The sequence below is a fragment of the Centroberyx affinis genome, unplaced genomic scaffold, assembly GCF_046629955.1.
Source record: "Centroberyx affinis isolate AG114_WGS23_722 - 3 ecotype Tasmania unplaced genomic scaffold, CSIRO-AGI_Caff_v1 ptg002793l_1, whole genome shotgun sequence".
Taxonomy (NCBI): Eukaryota; Metazoa; Chordata; class Actinopteri; order Beryciformes; family Berycidae; genus Centroberyx; species Centroberyx affinis.
The window spans coordinates 35,317-55,692 of record NW_027280943.1 but is presented as its reverse complement, the minus strand read 5'-3'; the positions used below and the strand labels follow the sequence as shown (position 1 = coordinate 55,692).

At 47.1% G+C, this 20,376-nt stretch overlaps 1 protein-coding gene across 1 annotated transcript in view; it reads left to right on the top strand.

The window, feature by feature from the left end:
• The first annotated feature begins 497 nt into the window (after window positions 1-497).
• Window positions 498-20,376, top strand: part of mprip (myosin phosphatase Rho interacting protein) — a 35,952-nt gene continuing 16,073 nt past the window's right edge. The window contains exons 1-9 of the mRNA XM_071535938.1: window positions 498-1,437; window positions 5,362-5,439; window positions 5,780-5,845; window positions 13,290-13,441; window positions 13,524-13,608; window positions 13,744-13,918; window positions 14,495-14,939; window positions 18,513-18,639; window positions 19,704-19,808. Of these exons, the coding sequence (XP_071392039.1) occupies window positions 1,315-1,437; window positions 5,362-5,439; window positions 5,780-5,845; window positions 13,290-13,441; window positions 13,524-13,608; window positions 13,744-13,918; window positions 14,495-14,939; window positions 18,513-18,639; window positions 19,704-19,808 (1,356 nt within the window). The 5' untranslated portion in view covers window positions 498-1,314. The remainder of the gene's footprint in view (window positions 1,438-5,361; window positions 5,440-5,779; window positions 5,846-13,289; window positions 13,442-13,523; window positions 13,609-13,743; window positions 13,919-14,494; window positions 14,940-18,512; window positions 18,640-19,703; window positions 19,809-20,376) is intronic.

The window sequence follows — 20,376 nt, the reverse complement described above, 5'->3', positions numbered from 1 at the left end:
GATTGTGTGTGTGTGTGTGTGTGTGTGTGTAAGAGAACTGATTTTATCCTCACCCTTGTAGTTTAGAGACTGCATTGTTTCTATCAAATGTTGGCTGACTCACTAAATTTATTTTTCAATAATTAGTCTGATTCAACTTGTTTTGAGAGAAATCAGAATTTCCAAACTACAGCGACATTATAACTGATGTGGAATCTGATGTGCTGTTTCAATTCAATTCAATTCAAATATGCTTAATTGGCATAGCACGAGAAGAACCATGTTGCCAAAGCAGTATAGTATCAGTTGAGGTGCTAGTATAAACATTAACAGAGGACTAGCGGTGATCAAAGAAACATCAATGATAATCAGTTATCAGTAATAATGTGATAAACAAACATTCAGTAACCATGCTTTTTCCGTGGGCGGCGACAGTGAGCTGTTATCGCGAGATCCCCGTAGAATTCCAGGAGCAAATGTGTGATCTCGCCTCCTCCGTTCGTTGGGAGAGAAGAAAATAAACCCACTGCTGCTAACCGAGCTAGTTATGGAATCAAACCCTAAATACCCATTTTGGCATCTGTGACTTGGCAAGAGGTGCTTTCTCTGCATGCTGCGACTTTAACCGGGAGAGAAGCACGGGGGCTAATTGGATTTTTGGACCCTCCGTTTTTTAAAGTCAAGTTGAAGAAGCTAGCCAGGAGAGGATTTCATTGGCTAGGCTGCGAGCTAGCTAACTGGGCTAACCCTAGCTAGCAAAGGAGCACTGGGTAAACTTCGCCTGGACTGACTGCTGCGACTGGGATAGTAGCCTGCTAGCTGACTGGCAAGCTTTCATTTGGCTTTTATCCTTCAGATGGGCGTATGTTGTCACTTAATGGACACTGTCGCCTCAGAGCTTGAGGCCGATAACTGGGTGCAAATGTTGTTTTTGTGGCTTGCGCCATCACGTTATTGATTTGGAAATCCACTGGCAAGCTAGCGGGTTATTAGCCACCTCTCTCGCCACTCGGCTTTGTGGGTGCAGGCCATGGACTGAAAGGCATTCATCACTGACTGAGTGATGAGTAGGCTGGCTTGATGGCAGCTAATCATTTATTGGGAAGCGGTAATTGGATACAACTAAACAGACAAAAGAAGCGTCAGATTTGAACTGTGTTCCCGCACGATTAAAAGCCTGTTCGGTCATTTTTTTTGGATAATGTGTCGGAGTGCTGGGCCCTTTTCGAAGTTGGGATAGAAGAGACGCACAAGAAAACAACGGGATTACTACTCCACTGTTGGTAAAGTTCTCAAGAGAAAATCCGGGTGACTTTGACTTTGAGGTGAAATACAATGTCTGCCGCGAAAGAAAACTCCTGCAGGAAATTCCAGGCGAACATCTTCAACAAAAGTAAATGTCAGAACTGCTTCAAACCACGGGAGTTGCATCTCTTGACGGACCAGGATTTGACCCAGGTAAGATAAATGTTAGGACCAGTAAAAATATTGTTTCCACTTACGCTGCTTAATGCCTTGTATCGTTTTAAACCCCCTTGATAGACTACCAATCACAGTAACAAAACAAGGAAGACCCATTACAAGTTGCAGAACTGCTATTCCTGCCAAACTTGGGACAGTCAAAAATTATTATTGGCTGGTAGCAAAGTAACCAGCTTGTCTAGCTCATGAGAATGTAGGCTGACAACTACAGCCTAGTAGCTTGTGAATGCCTTGCTTGTTTTATATCTGTTACTTCCTAAGTCTTTTACAGGTATGAAATTGCCCTCCTAATGGTTTAGTTATCACGTTAAGTGTAGGTAGTGTGGATACAGGGTGTCCAACAGATACACCTTTATTTGCTGGAATCAGTCCTTTTTAAGTGGTTGTGCCAGAAAACAGCAGATGATGACAACAAGCCAAGATGCGGAGAAAATGAGGGTAGAGCGCTTGTTTGTTTTGGCCAAAACACAACATATCTCTGTTCCTTCACATCTCCCATATACCTTTCTGTTCCCGTGTGACAGAATCGCACTGGCGAAAGTGAATTCCTGCGGTTCTCTAGAAAGCTATGGCTACTTTAGTTTGGCCACAGTTGGCTGCCTGTGATCCATGGTGTCACCCCCCCCCCCCCAGCTATGCTTTTATCTGCAGATGAGTGGGGCAGAGATAACGTGAAGCACCATTACACTGTGGAGATTGCGTTATAGGCATGTTTTCCTTGACTCTCTCTCTCTCTCTCTTGCTCTCTCAGATCATTAGTTTAGTCTCTGTTGTATCCTGTAATTGATCCCAGGCGATGAGGTCCAGATGGGCCCTTGAACATGGCTTAAGAGCCAAACGGCAACGTCAGCATCCTCTTCGCCTCTGTGTGTGTGTGTGTGTGTGTGTGTGTGTGTGTGTGTGTGTGTGTGTGTGCATGCGGGCACACGGGCACACGCTTGCTTTGCTTTTCTCCTGTGTCTATTGCTTGCTTAAGAGTTTATCGCAGGTTAACCCTTTCCGACGCTAGACTCCCGAGGCTCGGGATAGGCGTCTTCTTAAGGTTACATCACTTCCTCTAATCCCCCCCCCCCCCGCCCGCGACCCGGCCCACACTCTTCTGTCCAAAAGCCTCGATGACGACACCCGTCCGTGGAAGCAGAGAGGCTTACAGCACCGGCCTCCGTGGAAGATGTGGCATCGCTCCTCGCTCTTCACTCCGTCCCACCCACCCACCCACCCACCCACAGGCTTTTGAAAACGCTCTCCAGTCTGTCAGCGATCCAAACAATATCGACTGGAACAGTATTAGCGGGGAACTTAGTTGCACAAGCACGTTTTTTGAAGGATTCCAACTGGATGGTCCACAAACCAGTTAGCCCTAACCAACAAGCCCTTAATGGCCTAAACTTGTTATATAACACAGCATGAACAGTGTTAAAGTTCACAGGCATAAGACAAGGTTTGGGCTTTGTAAAATGTGACCGGTGTTCAGAAACCGTTACCAGCCTGACTTAGAAGAGATAAACTCAATAAACCGGTCAGAAGAAAGCTCCAGTACGGCTATGTAATGCTGTTAAAACACCATGAATGGCTCATTAGGCTAAGTGAATTTGAGCCCTAAATTAAATGCGAGTTATTTGGGACTTAAAGGGAGCCGGAGTTGCAAGCTTAACTTTCACCCTCCCGCCTCCCCCCCCATTCATTTGTTAGATCTGGCACTATGAATGCAACATTGAAATAGATAGCCCACATGGAAAAGTTATCCAAAGGGAAGGGAGCTGAATGTCGGAAGGACAGTATCCAATATAAACAATCTCTTTGTTCAACACTGCTAGAATAGAAGGTAGGCCGGGGGAGGGGACGCCGCTGGGAGCCAGAGCGCATTCTTTTATTTCGGCCCGTGTACTCCTAAAAGACGTTTTTATTTCCCCCGCGAGGTCCAACTCTGTTTAATCTGTTGTCACGGTTTTCGCTCGGTCACATGAGCGATTTGTCCGCGGAGAGTCGAGATCTTCCTCGGCCTCGGCGGTTCCTCCCCACGCACCGTTAGAGAGAAAAGTGATCGCGCTCTCCGGGAGAGGCAGTGGGAGGCAGGGCGATGATGGAGGATGCAGGCTAAGGTTTGAGAGAGAGAGAGACGGAGAGAAAGAGAGAGAGAGAGAGGCAGGGACATGATGGGAGTTGAGGAGCAGGAGTCAGAGGGAGGGAAGGGGAGGAAGCTCTGGCGAGAGGAAGTGTGGGATTGGGAAACCGGAGCAGAGTTTCCCAGAGGCTGCTGCTCAGCCTCTCACTATGCAAGGTTACAGGCACCGGTCACAGAGCTGAGTCAAGCACTTGGCTTTACAGAGCCTATAGCATTAATGCTTACCAAATGTTCCAAGGCAGTTACTGACTGCGGGCTATTCTCAAGGTTTTGTCACCACAGAATGATAGATGCCAACACTCTGCGCCAAATAGCCTATAGCCCATATCCATGGCTCTGGCCCAGCCTGATGCAGTGTCACTGCAAGGGCTTTTAGCATTTAGGATCACTGTTGTGATAATGGGATGACTTTCATATGGGTCCCTTCTGGTGTCACACCCAGCTGTGTTTGTTTTTGTCACCCATAAGCCTAGCCAACGTCAACGCTGCCCCTGATAGAACGAACCTGCTCTCCAGAGTTACCTTTTGGACTAAGACGACAGGCTCCCATGGATAAGCAGTTCACCCTCAGGCTCCCCCCCCGGCCTGTGCTGGGGAGGAAATGGAGAGTTAACCTCACTGCCGGTGGGAGGGCCCGGGGGGGTTGAGAGCCGGGGGAGATTTCTGCAGGCGATGTGGGCCGCGGGGTGGGGGGGAGGAGGCGGGAAGGGGCGGCGGGGGTCACTGCAGGACCGGTGGAGAGGAAGTCGGGGCCACTGTGTGTTTTTTTTTTTTTTGCGAGTGTGTGAGCATACACAGCGATCACGTTCGCTTCTCCAACAGCTGCTCCCTCTCTTCCCCCCCCTTTCCCTTTCCGTGTATTGGCTCTCTCCGCCGTTCTCAACCTCTCCGTGCGCCATGAGCGTCAAGATCATGAGTCAAATCATTTGTCATCCTCTGCCAAATTAGCCGAGCGATTTGATTTATCTGGGTCATAGCGCGCTTCCCCTCCAAAAAAACACCTTTTTTAAATGGTTTCAATTCGTCTGAGCTGTCTCCATAGGCGCGTCTATGCAAGTTCAAACAAGGCATGTATAGATTTATGGCAGGCATGCAGTGACACGGAGCGGCAACAGGGCCAGCATTCGAATAGCACACTAATAATCAGATGCTTCTGCACTCCAGGTGAGGCATTTATGTTGGCTTTGGTGGAAGAGGTGGGGAGGGAGGGAGGGGGGGGTGACAGGTATGAGAGCTGCTTGCTAATGGTTAACACTTAAAGCAGACAGACAGACTGTCAGTGTTAATGGAAAGCAAAGAGCAGCCATTTAAAGAGGCCAATGGGAGTGGGCTATTTTATACGTTTCCACGTCTTTTGAACTTCTTTGTTTCCATTGGACTTCAGTAACTTGTGGCTCAACAAGTCCAGAAGGTGAATCAGTGAGTGTGTGTGCAGGTATTGTCTGTTTGTTTTGAGTATGCCAATCAGTCAGTCTGTGTCGGTCATTCTGGTCTCATCTGTTGTGAGGAAACGGGAAGGAGAGGCACTCAAGCATGTCATCAAACAGAGTTGATTACACCAAGAGGCTCCCTAACTGGTTTTGTGTGGTTGCAAAATGCACTGTGAGAGGAGAGGCAACATCTGGACCCCAAAAGGCTTCTCTCTCTCCCTCTCTTATACTTACACCATCTCCCTCTCTCTCCCACCCCCCCCCCTCCAGCCCACACTCTCTTCCAGTTTTAATGATTGCCTAAATTGCTCTCCCCCCCCCCCCCCTCCTCTCTCTCTTTTACAGGCTAAACCTATTTATGGTGGATGGCTGTGCTTGGCCCCCGAGGGAACTGACTTTGACAATCCTATGCAGAGATCCCGGGTAAGAGCGTGCATGTAGGCCTACACATTTGTGGAGTAATGGGGGGGGGGGGGGGGGATGGTTGTGTTTCCCTTTACTCCATGGAAATGTACTGTAGTGGTATGTTACACAAGCTCCATTAACTGCTACGGCCTACAGCCCCCTGTGAGATAATGAAAAGTAAGGCTGAACTTTCACCCTTCATTGTTTTTGGTCTGTTGAGGAGAAAAGGGTTAATAGCCATTGTCAGTTCTGAAAGAAACATATTGTAGAGAGTGGCCTATCAAGGCTATTGAGACTCATTAACCACCTACTCTGGTTCATCAGGCTAATCTGACCGTATATGTCTCTCTTCTGACAGAAATGGCAGAGGAGATTCTTTGTGCTGTACGAACATGGCTGCCTGCGCTTCGCCCTGGACGAATCGGTGAGTAGAGTGACCTGTCCTCGGTCAACAAAACCACACAGAGTCTTCTCCTCTTGTCCCATAGCGGCCAGGCTGTGAAACTGAACTTCGGGCTGGAGACACACCACACGAGGGGTGGTTTCAGGGCGATTATAGCCACGATATGGCATCACAACTGATTTTCAAGATCGGACCAAGCCGGCATTAGGCTAGGATGATCTAGTAGCTTATGCTGGTTCAGGACTTTAATCTGTTGCCTCTCAATCCAGTCAGAACAATTACAATTATTACATGTTTGATTTTTATGACTCAATTCTGGACCAATCTTGACGTATTCCTGTAGAGTTAGCAGGTCAGCCATTCAGATCTGAACAGCAATAGCCTCGAGTTGTGCATGACACAAAGAAAAAAAGTACAGGAAATGTGGAAACAAAAATACTCTACGTCCGTGTTTGTTCTGGGTTGTAGTAGTGTGAGAGCTTGAGTTTGTGCCACACTGGGGCGTGAAAACAAGGGTATTGTGTGATTCCTAAATCCAGCTTGTCGTCAGATGTGTGTACTTCAGTGTGTTCCGTTGCGTAGTTTGTCCCCAGCCTAAGACAGGCTTATCAGGCCTACCTGGGAAGGTGATGGCTGTACTACAGGCTTATCTCGAGGAGGAGGGTAGAAAAAAATCATAAAGCCACGCAGTCAGCGATGTTGAAAATGAGCCACCTCACCGGAAACTTGGCCGCTGGGAAGTCATACATTAGTTCATAGAGCGATAAGTGTTGTGACGTGGAGCGAAAAGGCTCTGAGAACCAGAGAGAGGACAGAGAGGCTGGGAAGTCACCTCTCTGTGCCCACGCTAAGCCCGTGTTTGTGCTGGTAGCGTGTCGCCGCGGGAATGTGACACGGGTGACCAAACCCATACCGGCTGATCAGGCTGGAGATTAGACTGCTTGTGTGTAAACACTGGGGGCCGCACATTCAGGCTAGCCTGCCAGAGACACACATACATTGACTTTTTTATTTGGTTTTCTGTTTTTCGCATGTGTTGGGAAGTTGAGCCAGGGGGTTTCCCACAAGCAAGCACAGAATATTAACCGTACTCCACTTCTTTATTAGCTCTGTATACGTGAAATAGAGAGGGACTCGTTAAAGCGGCTCTGTTCCTGCCAGTCAGTAGAACTGCGAGGGGGAAGGAGATGAGCTTTGAGGCTTCGAGATCGGCCGACTCTGCCTCTGTGTGGGTGTGGAAGCCATTTGGTGATGCAAGGGGAGACGTTTGAAGTCACGCTTGGTGAATCCCTTCATATTGTCATTGATCTGCCGGCGATGACAAAGGGAGGAAACCGCGTTTGTGTTTGCGTGCGTTTGCGTGCAGTGTTTCCACTGTGTAATGCGTTTCCAGTGACACCCACGCCGGTGTGTGTAATTGTGTTTTCCTCTCATTGTAACGGCGATTCCAAAACTGTCGGCCTCATTGTCCCTCGGCCTTTTCATCTGCCCGGAGAGCGCTCCAGAAAGGCAGGAAAACTGGGTCAGGGAAATGGCCGCTTTGTGCTCGGGACCCCCAGGATAGGAACTCTCCGAAAAACTCCGAGCTGATAACCACACGTTTAATTTCTGATGTTGAGCTCGTCAAGCGCGTCATTGTTTACCCAAAGGCTTGAGCCGGCAGTGGAGGGCAGATACGCTTTGTTTTGGGCTGGAGGGGGGGCGTGTGTGTGTATACATTATGTGCCGGATACCCCCATCCCCCCTCCTGTCGCTCTTATACAGTGGAGAGATTTACAGAAGCCACACCCACCCGCTCTGTCTTTGGCAGTCTTATTCCTGTTTTGATCACATTATCTCCCCTTTTATTGCTGTTCATCTCCAACAGAGCAGCTAAGCCTATCAGGCCAAGGAGGTTCATGCAGAGGGTAGGGCTGCAAAATGAATCCTGTATCATCATTTTAGTTTCCACAATTAACAATCATAGAATATTGGCCATATTTTCGTGATAATCGATTGATCCCAGGGAGGTCAGAGGTCAGGGTCAGCTACAGAACCCGTGGTAGGGATTCAGTGTTTTGCTCAAGGCCAGACTAATAATTGTGATCACGAGATCTAGCTAAATAATGGGATTCATCACTTCAAGTCATAATTGTGTAGCTGTCCATCTAAGAAGAGATGGGCTTGTTTCCCTTGCAGTGGATACTCCAGCTGGAGTGGATCAAAGAGATACCTTGACATTTTGAATTTTCCTTCACTTGTCATGTGTTGTGGGGGAATCTGTGTGTGCAAGCATGAGCTAGTTGTTTCCTTTTAGTTTCAATCAGTAATGGCCAGGAAAACTGACTGAAATTCAAAATGTCAAAGTATCCCTTTAATGGGTGAAATGACCAGTGATAAAAGGGCCATTGTTCCACTGATCAGATTAACTCTTTGACTCTCAGACGAGTGGCCAGCTGAGGACCGGCCAGCCACATGACAATGTTTAAGATGTTACCAACTGACATCAATCAGCACAAGTTAATGCGTTTAGCTCGTTGCTTATTTGGATGCTTGATCGTTGGAGTTGCTGTTAAGAGTAATGAGGTTGCTCTTTTTGTCTCACTCCTATGCTCCGTTGCAAGATGATGTAGATCGCATTCTTTGTTTTTTGTTTAGTATTTTGTCAGACTAGACTGGAATGCCCTGGCATCATCTTTGTCTAGGACTGTAATTTGGTTGGCTTGTGTTTTTTATGCGCAATATTGCAACTGTGATTCCCTGTGTGCCTGTCTCCATAAAAGGCTCAATATGGTCTAGGATGAGGGTATTTATTATGCTTAAAGTGATTGTTAGTAATTCCTCTACTCTGAGCCAGCGGAGGCGGCCAAAGTCAGGCAACCAACTGATATTTTGTGGGTATAGATGGAAACACTGCAAACATTAACAATGAATAGGACGACCAGCGACCAGGTCCCAGTCACCCAGTTACCAGATCTTATCGTCCTGGAAAAGAGCGAATGTGTCTTATATTAGTCAAAGGAGCAGCCTATTTTCACACAGCGAAGCCTTTTAACCTTTTTAATGATTTTGAAGACCACGGTCCAGGGAGTGATGACATCGGCTGCTATTTTTCGACCAGTAGACAGCAGGGCGCTATGTACATGCGAAGCGGTGGCCTCTTGAAGCTGAACTATTTTAACCATGAGGAGAGGGAGAGATGCTCTCTCCGGTCTTCGCCAGCATTCCTCTCCTATGCCCTTATTTGGTGAACTGCAGCGAGCTCGCAGCCCCAGGACCACAGAGAGCAGGAGAAAGGGAGCGCTCGCCCCTCGAAAACCACAGGGGGAAACGCTCAGATATGCCCCAGACCCAGACATTCCACACGCAGCCCGCCAACGGCAAGCACCCAAGCTCCGATGATGCCGGGGTGGTAACGCGTCCGACGGTCAGACAGTTTGGGGGAATAGTTAAGAGAGGTTACAACACTGCTTAGGACGGCCTGAGACGAGCGGCGTGAAGGATAACGTTAAATGGCTGGGCGGAGAGAGAGAGAGAGAGACCATAAAAGCGGGACAGACGGGTCGTGGAGGAACAGATTTGCCGAGAGGGATGGAAATTGAGTGAGACCACCCGGAAAGCATTGAGGTTAAAAGGTCAATGACCACGAGAGCACATTGAAGGGGGAGGAAAGGTCACGCAGCGCGCCGCAGAGCCGCTTCTGTCCTTCCTCATCTTTGAGGAACCTAAAAGCACTTCTGTCATTCGGTCACATGGTCAGAATCGCCCCCAACCTGCCACATCGTCCTGTATACACTAGGCTTGGGACGATATATCGCAAATTCAATATATCACAATACAAAAATGTGACAATGCAGAAAAATGAATCGTGATATTAGTTACATTTTATTCTGCTGTAGTAATCACAAATGACCATCACAATTTCATAAACTCTCATTGAAATTATATTATTTGCACTTTGTAATGACATTTTTAAATCGTTGCTTACATTCTAGCAGCCAATGCCATCGCTAGAAAGATCTGTGGCTCGGAAATAAACAGGATTCTGCACATTGTTGACGTTTTATTTATTACATGGTATTGTGGTCGTATTGAATTGTGACCTCCATATCACATAAGGAATCGTATCGTGAGATAAGCATACCGTCCCATCCCCAGTACACACCTCCACTGCATCTGCCAGATGTTGAATCCAGGATGCCGCTTTACGACTTCCTGTAGGCATTTCCAACATGGCAGCCCTAGCAGGGAAGGAGAGAGGAGTGGGGGGGGGGGGGTTAAGGAGAAGCTAGACTGGCAGTTCCTGTCTGTTAAGCGCTGGGAGTTTTGCCGAGAGTTTTTTGACGGAGGGCGCTGCGTGTCGAGGCACATATGCCGTATAAACCAGCAGCCTCCGCTCCGCTCCCCACACAGCACTGCTGCGGCGGTCTCTGACAGGACTTGCCACTGGCTTTGGCCTGTAAAAAGCCTCCCGGAGGATTTCTCATTTATAGAGTGGGTGTACTCCACTTAATTCTAAAGCTGGCTGAGTTGGGTTTTTCACACCGTTTTTACAGTGTTTTTTTGGAAGGTTTCAACAGTTTACTATTGGGCTTGGGCTGCAATTATAAATACCCCAGATTTTAGCATGGGGGTAATTGTTTGCAGTAGCCAAGTCGTGGTGATAACATATTCAGTGGATCATTTTATGTATTTACTGTAATTGAATGAATGGATTTTATACTTGCTTAGTATGAAAAACATTTTACTTGATAGACTACCATAGCTTATATTGTTTCTGTGCAGTTCAGTCTCAGGTTGTGTTTTATTGCCTCTTGTCGTGTCATGCTCCCTGAGAGGCTGAAATCTCAAGAAGAGTCTGTGAGAAAGTCGTTACTTTTAATAATATCCCGCTGCGGAGCTAAAAATAGTCAGCCCCATGGAAGCCAGACACAATCGGAGGATATGGGGTTGGATCGGTTGTGTAGAAATCAAACCCGCTATAATTCATCTGCGTTTGAATGGCAGCCTTGGCAGATACATCTCCTTTGTTTTGGTGCCAGTAGCAGAGGGCAGTTTCTAAGCAACAACAAGTTGCCTTTTATATTGCACAGAACCAAGGTCAGCTGGAATTTTGAAAATGCTGGCTTCACCATAACGGCAACAAACACAGGTCAGCATCAGGGTCAACCTAAGCTTTGCTCGACCCCATACACTGACCATGACGAGTAGTCGCTGGATCAAATCACTCCATTATTGTAGCTAATGGAGTTTTCTAAATAGACATTTTGCTTGCAGCCTCATTGTTACCGTTCCAGCTATTGTCCTATTCTCGTAGGTTGAAGTAGCGGACCACGTTTTTCCTCACAGAATATATGGGTCTGTTTTGAAAGCTGGGGCACTGGATTATAGAACTCTACAGAAAATAAGTTTTTCCTATCTTGAAGCTCTCCTCCCCTGCTGACAATGAAAATGATTAAGCTACTGGAGTTTTATGGGCCTGATAAAGCCTAGAAGAGCCAGGCCATAGGTTTAAGCTGCATCAGTACAGATAAAGAACAGCTAGAAATCTGTGTTTGAGTCATAGTGGTAATATACAGTAGTACCAGGGCGCATAACACCCTGTCAGCTTTTCTCCACACGTGTTAAAGAACTGTATGCATGCTACCAATCCCGTCTCTACAGATGTCACTACAGCATTGACGTGGCAGGAGTGTTACCCCACTGCGGGGTTCAGCACTTCTCAGCCCCCTGCCCTGAGCAGCACTAAGCAGCCTCGATGTTCTCTCCCAAACGGTCTACTCCCTTTCTAGTGGAGCAAATCCTTCTGCAGCCTCCCGAGTTCTAAAGTGCGACCCGATGTAATTGCCATATTTGGCAGCCCCCGGGGGTTTACAGGCAGATCTTAATAAAGCTGGATCTGTGTTGAATGGCCTTAAAAGGAGCTGGAGAGGCGAACCAGCACCTGTTTTACATCTGCAGCAGGCAGAGCCGAGCGAAGCCTGATAACGACGCTGCAGGATTCAGACCAGACGCGCACAGAAAGCACGGGGGTCTGAGAGGAAGTTTAGGGGAATTCTGCTCTCCGATGTTGACGAGACAATAAGTTATCAGGTAGAAATAACAATGAGTTCATTACACAGCCGCCCAAAAAACGGATGAAGCTTACACTGGTCTATTGCCAAAATGGCTGGTTGGACATCTTTTCTGCTTTTACTACCAGGTTATGGCCATAGTTCCTCTGTCCTTTTAACCCAAGGAATATGGAAGGGATTGTCGTAGCATTTTATTGGAGCAGATTGTGCAGCAGAGATGGAAGGGGATGGATTACTGTTATCACACGGTCAGCGTAGCACATTGGGATTCTCTGAAAAGAAGTATAAGAAATGCGCTTCTTAATCCCCTAGCTGGTGTACAAAACAAGAGACATAGCCCTCTGGTCTACACCGGTCGCACACTCTAACACATTCACACACACAAAGCAGCTTTAGCCCAGCCTCCCATTGCTGTCATCCCCCCTATTCACTCAGTAGGCGCTACAACTGGAAGATTTCCCCAGTTACCATGGTGAGCTGTTGATAACAGCGGAGCGACCGTACAGCCAAGGCCTGATGTGTCCTCCGAGCAAGAAAGGCAGAGGACAAACCGAAGGACTGAAAGAGAGAGTTATTGTGCCTATGACGCCTATGAAATGTTGTACATTACTGAGTCATGTTTCCCCCCCTCAAATCCTCTTTGTTTGAGTTTGGAACTATATGGAATGTGATACCAGTGATATCAGTGTTTAGTTGGGGCGGCCACCCGTCCGATATGGAAACAAACCAGCGAGAAAGTGAAAGCTCCTCTCTAAAATCACACATATTTTTTTCACATTTTTCATTTATGTTGTAGTATCTGTTACACTGCTATTATTTTGCACACACTGCACATATACAGTGAATATGTACAATACCGGTCAAAAGTTTGGACACACGCATTTTGCTTTATTTTTACTATTTTAGAATAATAGTAAAGACATCAAAACTATGAAATAACACAAATGGAATTTTGCAGTGACCAAAGTGTTAAACAAATCAAAACTATCTTATGTTTTAGATTCTTTGCCTTGATGGAAAGGCAAAGGCTTTGGAAAGAAATTCATACATAGGATCAACTTCACTATTTATATTTGTCTAAGAAACAAATTTCAAGCATTTAAGCAGAAGCCTTTAGCTCAAAATGGCTTTAAGATAATGAAAAACATAGTACATTCCATCAGGTGGGTCCAAACTTTTGACTGGTAGCGTATATTTTCCATTCATATATATTTTCTTAATATGTTCTAGTGTAATTGTTGGCCGCATTATGTTTAATACTCTCCATTTCCTACTTTTTCTTTGCTGTATCCTATTATCTGCGGCTGCAGCGGCCATATTTCCGCACAGAGACCATTAAAGTTCAAAGGGTAAAACACAGGCTCTAATAAATTCAGGCTAGAAGTTAAATGTCTGTGATGTTTGTCCCCCAGCCCAGCACGTTGCCCCAGGGCACGGTGAACATGAACCTATGCACGGACGTCATTGATGCCGAGCCCAAGACGGGCCAGAAGAACGCCCTGTGCATCATCACCCCGGACCAGGAGTACTTCATCAGAGGAGAGAACAAAGAGATTATCAATGGGTAAGTTGGGTTTTATGTGTGTGATGATGGGTTGGGTGGGGCAGGGTGGCATGGATGAGTCAAAAATGCCTCTTTTCTTCAGGTGGAGCGAACAATTGGTGGTGTATCCCAGGACCAACAAGCAGAACCAGAAGAAGAAACGCAAGGTGGAGCCCACCACCTCCCAGGTAATCCTCCATACAATTTACCCAACAAGGTGCTTTAACCCAAGCAATCTGATTGGTTAAAGACACGTTCCAACCATGCTGATAGTTTCTTCATCATATTCCATCGTTTTTGCCTTTTTCTCCCGTGCGTCCCAGGAGCCGGGTCCGGCCAAGGTGGCGGTGACGGGCTCCGGCATCCCCGAGGCCGAGAAGGTCCCGGACTCCAGCTCCATCATCTGGCAGGAGGAGCTGAACCAGAGAGAGGCCGAGGGGGCCGCCGTCTGGTCCGCTGCCGACCTGCCGCCACTGGGCTCGCCACTGCCCCCTGCAGGTAGGGAGGAATAACACCACCATCTCCTATGTTGTTATAATGAGAATAATCTTCTCTGATTCCAGCTTCTTAAATGTGAATATTTTCTGGTTTCTTTACTCCTCTATGACAGTAAACTGAATATCTTTGGGTTGTGGACAAAACAAGACATTTGAGGACGTCATCTTGGGCTTTGGGAAACACTGATCCACATTTTGCACCATTTTCTGACTTTTTATAGACCAAACAACTAATCGATTAATCGAGAAAATAATCGACAATGAAAATAATCGGTAGTTGCAGCCCTATAATCTTTTATGTATAGCACTTTTTAAAGAGTTTACTAAGTGATTCAGCAATCAAATAAAAGCAAATCATACTCACAAAATGGATTGAAACAAGTAAAAGGTTGAGGATATTGTAAAGATAAGAATAGTGGGTAAAAATAAAATACAATATTCTGCTGGCAAAAAGTTCATAGAAAAATGCAGGAGTTTGATTATGTAGTATAGTCATCTTTTCATCAGTATATGTGTGTATTGTAAGTGAAGCAGCATTTGTCATCATGTTTCTGGACTTCTTCTCTCTCTGGACCAGGTGACTGTGCCTCTGTGGGCCACGGCTCGGACGCCGGCTCCGTGAACGGCGACGAGGTGGACCGGGGCGTGCCGCCGCTCCACGGCGCGGCGCCCCAGCCGCCCGGCGACCTGCTCTCGCCGACGGGCTCCTGCTCCAGCCTCGGGGGCGTGCCGCGCTGCCTCTCCCCGGCCCCCAGCGACCCCTTCCCCTCCGGCAGCTCCCTGCTCTCCAACGGCTCGCACATCAGCGGCTCGGTCAGCTCGCTGGACTCGGACGCCAGCGGCAGCACGGTGACCAGCACCGACAGCCACCCGACCGCGCACCGGGCCGCCTACCCCCACGGCCACCACGACGCGCCGCGCTCCCGCCGCCTGGAGGCCGAGGCCCGGAAGGCGGAGAAGAGGAGCCGCCTGAGGAGCCCCGACAGGCAGGAGAGGGAGGCCGTGCTCAGCCCCGAGAGGAGGTCAGTGCCTGCTCCGTCTGTCCTATTGCTGTCCATCATGTAACTGTGTCCCTTTTTGACCAGTATGTGTTTCTGAAATCCGATAACATTAGATTCATGCTGCTTATAGCTGACATTTTGTACCTATATTCAATATGACCATTTTCGTGCCAAAAAACTGTGGAAAAAACTTTAACCCACATGACACTCAAACACTTCATTGAAACCAAGGATAACTAGAAGGGCACTCGGAGAGCGCAGCCCTCCGCCAAGGTTCGTGCTATTATTGCTTGTTCGTGAGTCGGATCCGGATCCGCTCCAAAATGTAATGGGTTCTTCCTTGGCCCATGCTACACCCTTCCACCAAGTTTCATGAAAATCGGGTCAGTAGTTTTTCTGTAATCCTGCTAACAGACAAACAAACAAACAAACAGCACCGAAAACATAACCTCCTTGGCGGAGGTAATAATAATAAAACATATTTATGCACACTTGTGTGGAATCTGATTCAAATGTTGCATTAGAATTACTTAGAATTACATTTGAATTGTTTCAGCATGGACAACCAGTGTAGTGTTGACCAATTATACATCTGTGTAGATTCATTCCAGTCATCCAGGCTGTAAGATGTCCAAAAAAAATAGAAACAAAATCCAGTTGAGCTAAACTTAACTGACAACTCTTTATTTTAAGTCCAGTGGATTTTGTTTCTATTTTTTTGGAGACCAATTATACAGTAAATATGTCATCAGAACTGGATGACACTGACTGACCGATATCCATTTTATTTTTATACAAAGCTAATATCGACCACACACATTGGTAACCCGATATATTGGTTTAACCCCGGGACAGATTGGCTGTCTTGCTCCTCCAGGATTATATTTCTTTTAAGTGACAGAGAGGCCTTCTCTAGCCGTGAATGAAACTAGAACTACACACACACACACACAGGAGTGCAGGAGAGGCCAGCTATATTTAGCCTGTCTACACCTTGCCGTCCCCGCTGCCAGGTAAAGCATTTAATCAGCCTCTGATTTAGCCCGGTGAACCAGGTTAGTGGACCGCCTTCTCGGAATGCCAGCTTCACGCTCCCAGACACTGTGGTCTGGAAATACTCGAGCGGCGGGCTTATCCTTTTAAAGGCATGTACACACACACACACACACACACACACACACACACAGAGTCCGGTGACGCACACACTTACGCAGCTTTTGATGCTCGCTTGATGATACGCTCTCAGAACTGGTGTGTTTTCAGCGGAGGGCGGGGGGGGGGGAGAAAAGGCCGTATTTGGTGAAACGAAGACATGCCGGGATTTGTGATGCTCTGCTTTGAATTCCCCTCTGTGTTTGTGCGTGTGTGTGCTTCTTCTTTTTCTTCTTTGTTGCTTAACAATCGCCTCTCCCTGCCAGTTTTTTTTTTATTTTTTTTTATTTCATGTTTTATCAGCAGTCATACTCAGTGTAAGCATACACTGTATAAACACACAGCCTCTGTACTTTCCATTCAGTAATCTGCCTCTCGGCCCCTGGTGCTGTTCTCGGAAAGGTCATAGGTCACACACACACACACACACACACATCAGAGAGAGAGAGAGAGGGGGGGGGGGAGGGGAGGCGGGGGGGGGGGTCATCTTTTTCCTCCCAGAGCCAGCTTCCTGCTCCATTCAGTCCACTCCATCCATTCCATGCCAGGCCCGAAAGGAAAAGGAGGAGAGGGAAACTAGGAAGAGTGCCCAAAGTCGGCCCCATAAACAGATAACTGGTCCATTTGGGCCAGTTTGAGCTTTTTGGGGAAGCAGCGGCATCTCTGTTAAATACACACACACACACACTGTCCCAGACATGCCCAGCCAGCAGCCCAGGGATGCAGTCATGGACCATGCGACTTAAATGCCCCCTCACTCTGTCCTCTTCCTCCTCCTCCTCCTCCTCCTCTCTCCCTCATTGCCTTTTAAGGAGGGCAGCTTTGGCCGAGGAGTCCCCAAATAAGGGCAGCATTTAGGGGAAAAAAAAACCCTGAGTAATTTAATATTTCCCACTGCCTCTCACTCTCTTCCTCCCCGTAAAGTGAATTCCTCCGCCGTTTAACAAAAGGCCTATGTGTGGGAACGTGTCAAAGCTGGCAGTGTACCGTTTCACTGTCTGGACAGGGTTTGAGGAAGTCTGCGGGTAAACACCAATGAGCGTAGGCCGTCCTAGGTCAATGTCTCATCCTTGGATCTGCGGTCCAATGTTCATTCTGATGTGTGACCACCTTGCCATAAGATAGTTCTACCAAAGGACTAGTTTTAGGTCTGATTGGTGCTTATTTTTCAGCTATCAGATGCTTTTTGACCTCTTGACTTACTCTGTTGTTCTCTATTGCATAACATCATGGTCCTCTTCACTGTTTGTTTTGGTCAGTTCACTGTGACTGCTACCCTTGATCTTTCCATTTTCATTTTAGGCATTTAGCTGATACGCTTATCTAGAACAATTTACAATAAATGCAGTAGAATAAGCTTTGATTTCTGCAAGGTATCAACTGGTTGTTTTTAAAAAGTCTGAAAAAGTCTTAAATTGTCTAAATGTAAAATGTAAAATGCCCTGAATACAGTAATTTGAGGTCTTATTTTGCACAACATTACGCAGGTTTACTTTTTCAGTTAGATTCAAATTTTAATGCAGCTATAAAATTAGGCAATTGTACTGACAGAATCTTTACATTGAGTGATATTTAATTAAGGCAGAGATGGAAAGTACAGCCAATGAAATAAGGCAATTGCCATGAATCGTGTAGTTTCACCGAAAGATGTGAGATGTGGGACCGGCAGCAGTGTCGGTTTTATTTTCTTATGTTTTATTACATTACTTGCCGCAGGAAAAAACGACCCCTATCCCCCCTATCCCCCCTTCCCCCCATTCCCCTCCCTCCACTAGCCATCCAGCCAGTGACAATGAGCGACAGGTGATTGACAGCACCGGGTGACACCCTCCCGTTCAGAGTTTGTGTCAATTGGTCACAGTCACAAAATTTACTTTGAAAGCAAATAGCAGAGCAATGGCACTTGTCAGTATTTGAGGAGATTCTGACATATTATCTTACTCATTTATGTTCACAAAACATGAGGATTACTTTTGCTGTATTCAAACAAAATATCAACTATATCAAAACCTACCTACTGGGGCTTTAAGTTTGATCCATATGCGTGTCCACTCTTGGATTGATATTGATGCAATCTGTTAAACATATTGGACAACATGTCTATAAACGGTTTATTTCCTGGTGTCTCCTTTACCAGCTGTTTGTTTTGGTTTGGTTGTTAAATTGGTCTAAATCCAATTCCAGGCAGCATTAAAAACATCTTAAAAGGTTACATTTTGCTTTCTGAGCCCTGCAGATACCCTGTCACAGATTACCAAAAAATACAAGCAACCAAACTTAATGAGTGTAAAGGTGAGGGCCTTGGTGCATAGAAGCATCATGTAAGAGCAAAGAGGCTGGCAAAAAAATAGAATAAGAGCTAACAAGAGAGATGGAAGGGATTGTTTTTCTTTAACTGTGTGTGTGTGTGTGTGTGTGTGTGTGTGTGTGTGTTGATTCCAGCCGCTCCGGTGTGATCGAGAAGTTGGAGGCCTTGGAGCTGGAGAACGCCGAGAGGATGGAGGTGGAGGAGGCGGGGAGGAGTGGAGCCAGACAGGGCCGCAGCGAGCACAGGCGCTTCCACAGAGAGGTAACACTGCTGCGTGCGCGTGTGTGTGTGTGTGTGTGTGTGTGGTTGCTTGTTCATGCCAACAGTGCCAACATTGTGTAGCGCTTTACAATGGCTGCGGTAATACATGTAAACAGCGCTTTGAAACCACGTCACGCGGCAGAACAGACGCGAGCTCGCCGTCTGACCTACCAGCATGTGTTGTGCGTTTTCTCCCCCCCCCCCCCCCCCCTCTCCCGTCCCAGCACCTCCCCCCCCACTCCCCTATCTTTTCCCTTCACCCTCGCCCTCTTCCCTCCATCGCTCCCTCCCTCTGTCCTGCCTTTGTTTTGGTTGGAGGTCAGAGGTCGGCAGCGTGCGCTTGTATTCGTTTCCAGTTTCCATTCTGTGGCGGGATTCCCCTGGCGACTGTGCTTCCCTTTCCCACCCCGGCCCTCTCCGCTCGGGCCGGGAGCGGCTCAAAACCCCCCTCTAATAGGAGCGCAGAGACCCAGGACACTGCAAAATGTTCTCAAAATCACACTGTTTACCTTTTTTTTTTGTCCCATCTCTTCAGCTTTGTCAATCATGTTTAACCGAGGCACAATCAGGTACAGATGAAAGATAAAGGGTTTCTGCTCATACCGCACACACATATTGGCATTCTGTTTATCTCATTGGTGCTGTCAAACACCCGATTGTGCACAAATCCCTCTCACATACACACAGAGTTGGAGATGGCATGTTTTGCTTCACTCTATCAGCGTGTGTTCTTTGTTTTCATTCTCTCTGGTTCAGTGCAGCGCTGAGCTGGGTTGAGCCTCGCAAAATATGTGGAAGGATCGGTTGTCATGACATTTATCCACAGCATATTGATTCCCACCCGAGCCCAGACCAAATTAGAGTATATCCTGCTTTTTAAATGTCAAGATCTCCTATTATTGTATGTCATATATGTCATATGTTTGACTGTTACAGTAAAAAAACATTTGCGATGGCATTTATCCACTGCACATTGACTCTCACACTCTGTTTGACCATTAGAGTGAATTAATTTTCCGATCCAAGGGTATAAAAAAACACTGTAGTATGCTTGTCTGTTCCAGGAGCAGAGGCATGACCTCGGTCAGGGTCTGGACTTCCCCTCCACCCTGCCCCCGCTGAGGAGAGCCAAGTCCCTGGACCGGCGGACCACCGAGTCGGTCATGACGGTGAGCCTCTACTCTCTCTCTCTCGCGCTTTTGTGGCCTAACCGAGGTTCAGGGTTCATCTTGACAGCATCTTTTGTGACTAACAGATGCTGGAAGATGAGAAACCAAAGTAATGTTGTTTTTACAGCCCAGTATTAACACACAAAGCAAGGGTGTAGTGGCCGTGACCGAGGCGTGTTTGTCTCTGTAACCAGTAGGTTATGTTATGCATTTTGTTAATGAATGGCAGGAGTCGGTGGGAGCTAGGTGAGTTAAACCTGCAACACAACATAGTAGTAAGTCATAAAGAGAAAACCCAGGAATCAGCCACCGTTGTTTACTCAAGGTGTTTCGTGTGTGTGTGTGTGGTGTGTGGACTGTGTTTTCCAGACAATACCTCCGCTGTTCTGCTAAGCTGTAGGGTCCAAGGTCAGCATCAGTGCCAGGCCTTTAGCCGTGCTGAGAGCGGTCACTTGGTTGTTGTCGGGGCTGTGGGGCTAGATTTGGTTAGGCAACAGAGTTGGGATAAATAAAGACTGAGAAAGGCAAACAGGCAGACATCCCCCGCCTGGCACAAGACGTGTTCTGT